Below are 2,500 nucleotides of genomic sequence, written 5' to 3'. Positions count from 1 at the left end.
GCAAGCACTCCAATGCCAACAAACGCCGATGGAGCGTCTTCGAACAGCACATTCTGAAAGGTCGAGGTCAACAACGCCAAGACCACACCCACGACGGATCTTCGAATCCCGCAACTTCCGACAGTGAAGGCGAGGGTCAGGAAGGTTGGGTCATCTCCCTTGACGACCCCTCGGGAGAGTCCACGACGGAGCATGCGAAGGCTCTGAACAAGTTACGGATTGAAGGAGGACTTCCACCCGACCCTGTCCGCCACGCTAAGCAACGCTTGGGGAGAACTCGCTCAAACTCGGACTCAAGGATCAATGTCTTGGAGAAGAAGCAGCGACGTAGGCGTGGTAGCGGCCTCGCCGTCGCTAAAGAGTACAGAGTGATTGACAGACTCATAGACTTCCACAAGCGGAACAAGCACCGCGGAAGCCTCCCATCCTTGGCAATCGAGGTGCAGAGGCAGAAGCACCTCCAGAAACTCCATGACCTTCCAGATAGTGGATCTTTAAAGAAATCTCAGAGCCCCAAAGCTTCCAATGGATCCATTCCCAACGGCAGCATCAGCGACCCCCTTGCTTCCCGTGCTCAATCCTTCCATAATCTCACGGACTTCGCAGTCGAGGATTACTTTAGCTCGGACAATGAGCGTCACCTTTCGGGCGATGACGCTGACGCAGCTGGACACGCGGACACGAGGAACCTTTCTCCTTACTACGGCGAGGAGGGAGGCCGCTCCCGCCGACACCGCTTCTCCATTGATCACATCTTTAATGTCTTCCGGTGAGTAACCTGTTGTTTGTGTTGGCGCTTCCGTGGCGTGTGTCGCTGTTCCGTTTATGTGGGTGAAGGGGACCGTGCGAGGATGGCGTGGTGATAAAACTGGTTACTAATCAATCATGGGTCCGTGTCATGAATCCTATTATTTTATGAACTGAATTCAAAACGACTTTCAATCCCCGTTAGCAACATATTCCTTCCCCGGTAACACTCATACCCAGCTATTATTATCACTTAGCTAAGATTACGCATCTGATAGATCACACACGGTAAAATACTGATGAGTTGCCAACAGCGATGCCATTGGTTTCATTCTTGTAATAGCTAATCACTTCCTCCATTGATAATGCACAGGCAAACTGACAGAAGGGCAAACGAGGAAAGAGAAAGACAGGTAGAGAGACAAAAACATAAAGATAGGAAGACAAATTTTCGAACACGGGGAGAGGGAGAGAGAGAGAGAGAGAGAGAGAGAGAGAGAGAGAGAGAGAGAGAGAGAGAGAGAGAGAGAGAGAGAGAGAGAGGATAGAGGATAGAAAGAGAGAGAGTGAGAATAAGAGAGAACAGGAGATCGAGTGAAAATGGGAGAAAGAGGGAGAGTCGGTTAATGAGAGAGAAAGAGTCCGAGGGAGATAGAGAGAAAGAGAAATAGAGTGAGAATGCGAGCGAGAGAGAGGGAAAGAGATCAGAAAAGGTAAATAAAACACAGATTTATAGTTACAATTAGGATCTAAACCAAAGGAAAGAGGGAAATGAATAGATAATGAAAGAGAGGAAACGATTCAACAGTATCCGAAACTAGGCGCCACAAAGTCTCACCCCCATTGAATTTATGCAGAAAAGAAACATACTTAACGACCACACTTCTCTCGTTACGACCTAGACTGTCGCACAATTACACGGAGTGAACGCAAAGCCCCTGCTCTCCCCCCCCCCCTCCCCCCACCTCCCCGTCTGTCTCATCCTACCTTCGCTTCTTCCTTCCTCGTTCCTTCAAGCTCTAGGTCTCCCCATCCTCTTCTTCCTCTTCTTCTTCATCCTCTTCCATAGATCTCTCTCTCTCTCTCTCTCTCTCTCTCTCTCTCTCTCTCTCCCTGTTTTTCCCTACATATGCCTTTTTCATTTCTCCTTCTCCTTCCTTTTCTTCTTCTCTTTCTCCTCCTAAACTTCATCTCAGCCTCCCCTTCCTCCTCTTCCTCGTTCTCTTCTCCTTTTTTCCTCCTGTTTCTTGACCTCTTCTCCTCCTCCTTATTATCATCTTTTCCGTATTTTTACTTCTGCTGCGATACTACTATATTACTACTTTCTGTTTTTCCTCCTCTCTCTTCCCCTTCTCTGCCTCTCCTCACCCGGTAGAAGTAGAGTAGGGAGGAGGTGAGAAGAAAAAGGAGGGGGAGGGGGGTGAAAGAGTAGGAGGACATCCTAGGCGGGGGAGGGGGGGAGGGGGGAGAGAGGAAGTGCCCGTGTACATGAGGATTATTCCCGCGCAGAGCAGCCGAGGAGGGCGGTGGATGGGGCGGCGGTGGCAGAGAGGTAGGGGCAGTGAAGGAAGAAAGCAATGAGTAAGAGAGACGCAGAGAAAAGGGAAGGAGAGTAGGAGAAAAACGGGGAAGGAAAGCAGAGCAAAAAATATTAAGGAGACAAAAACAAACCATGAGAGAGAGAGAGAGAGAGCGAGAGCGCAGGGGCAGCGAAAGAGAGGAAGAGAGAATGAAGTGAGCGAGAGAGAGAAAT

The 2,500-nt window shown here is 49.5% G+C and overlaps 1 protein-coding gene across 1 annotated transcript in view; it reads left to right on the top strand.

The window, feature by feature from the left end:
- mtd (TLD domain-containing protein mustard) overlaps positions 1–2,500 on the top strand; it is a gene marked incomplete in the record, with an annotated part of 375,089 nt that overhangs the window by 16,607 nt on the left and 355,982 nt on the right. The window contains 1 exon segment of the mRNA XM_086553982.1: positions 1–769. This exon segment is cut by the window's left edge and continues 1,066 nt beyond it. Within this exon segment, the coding sequence (XP_086410108.1) occupies positions 1–769 (769 nt within the window).

Source organism: Penaeus japonicus, unplaced genomic scaffold (genome assembly GCF_977035675.1).
Source record: "Penaeus japonicus unplaced genomic scaffold, GWHDUDI00000001_assembly GWHDUDI00000029, whole genome shotgun sequence".
In the NCBI taxonomy this organism is placed as follows: domain Eukaryota; kingdom Metazoa; phylum Arthropoda; class Malacostraca; order Decapoda; family Penaeidae; genus Penaeus; species Penaeus japonicus.
This window is presented reverse-complemented; position numbering and strand designations above follow the sequence as displayed.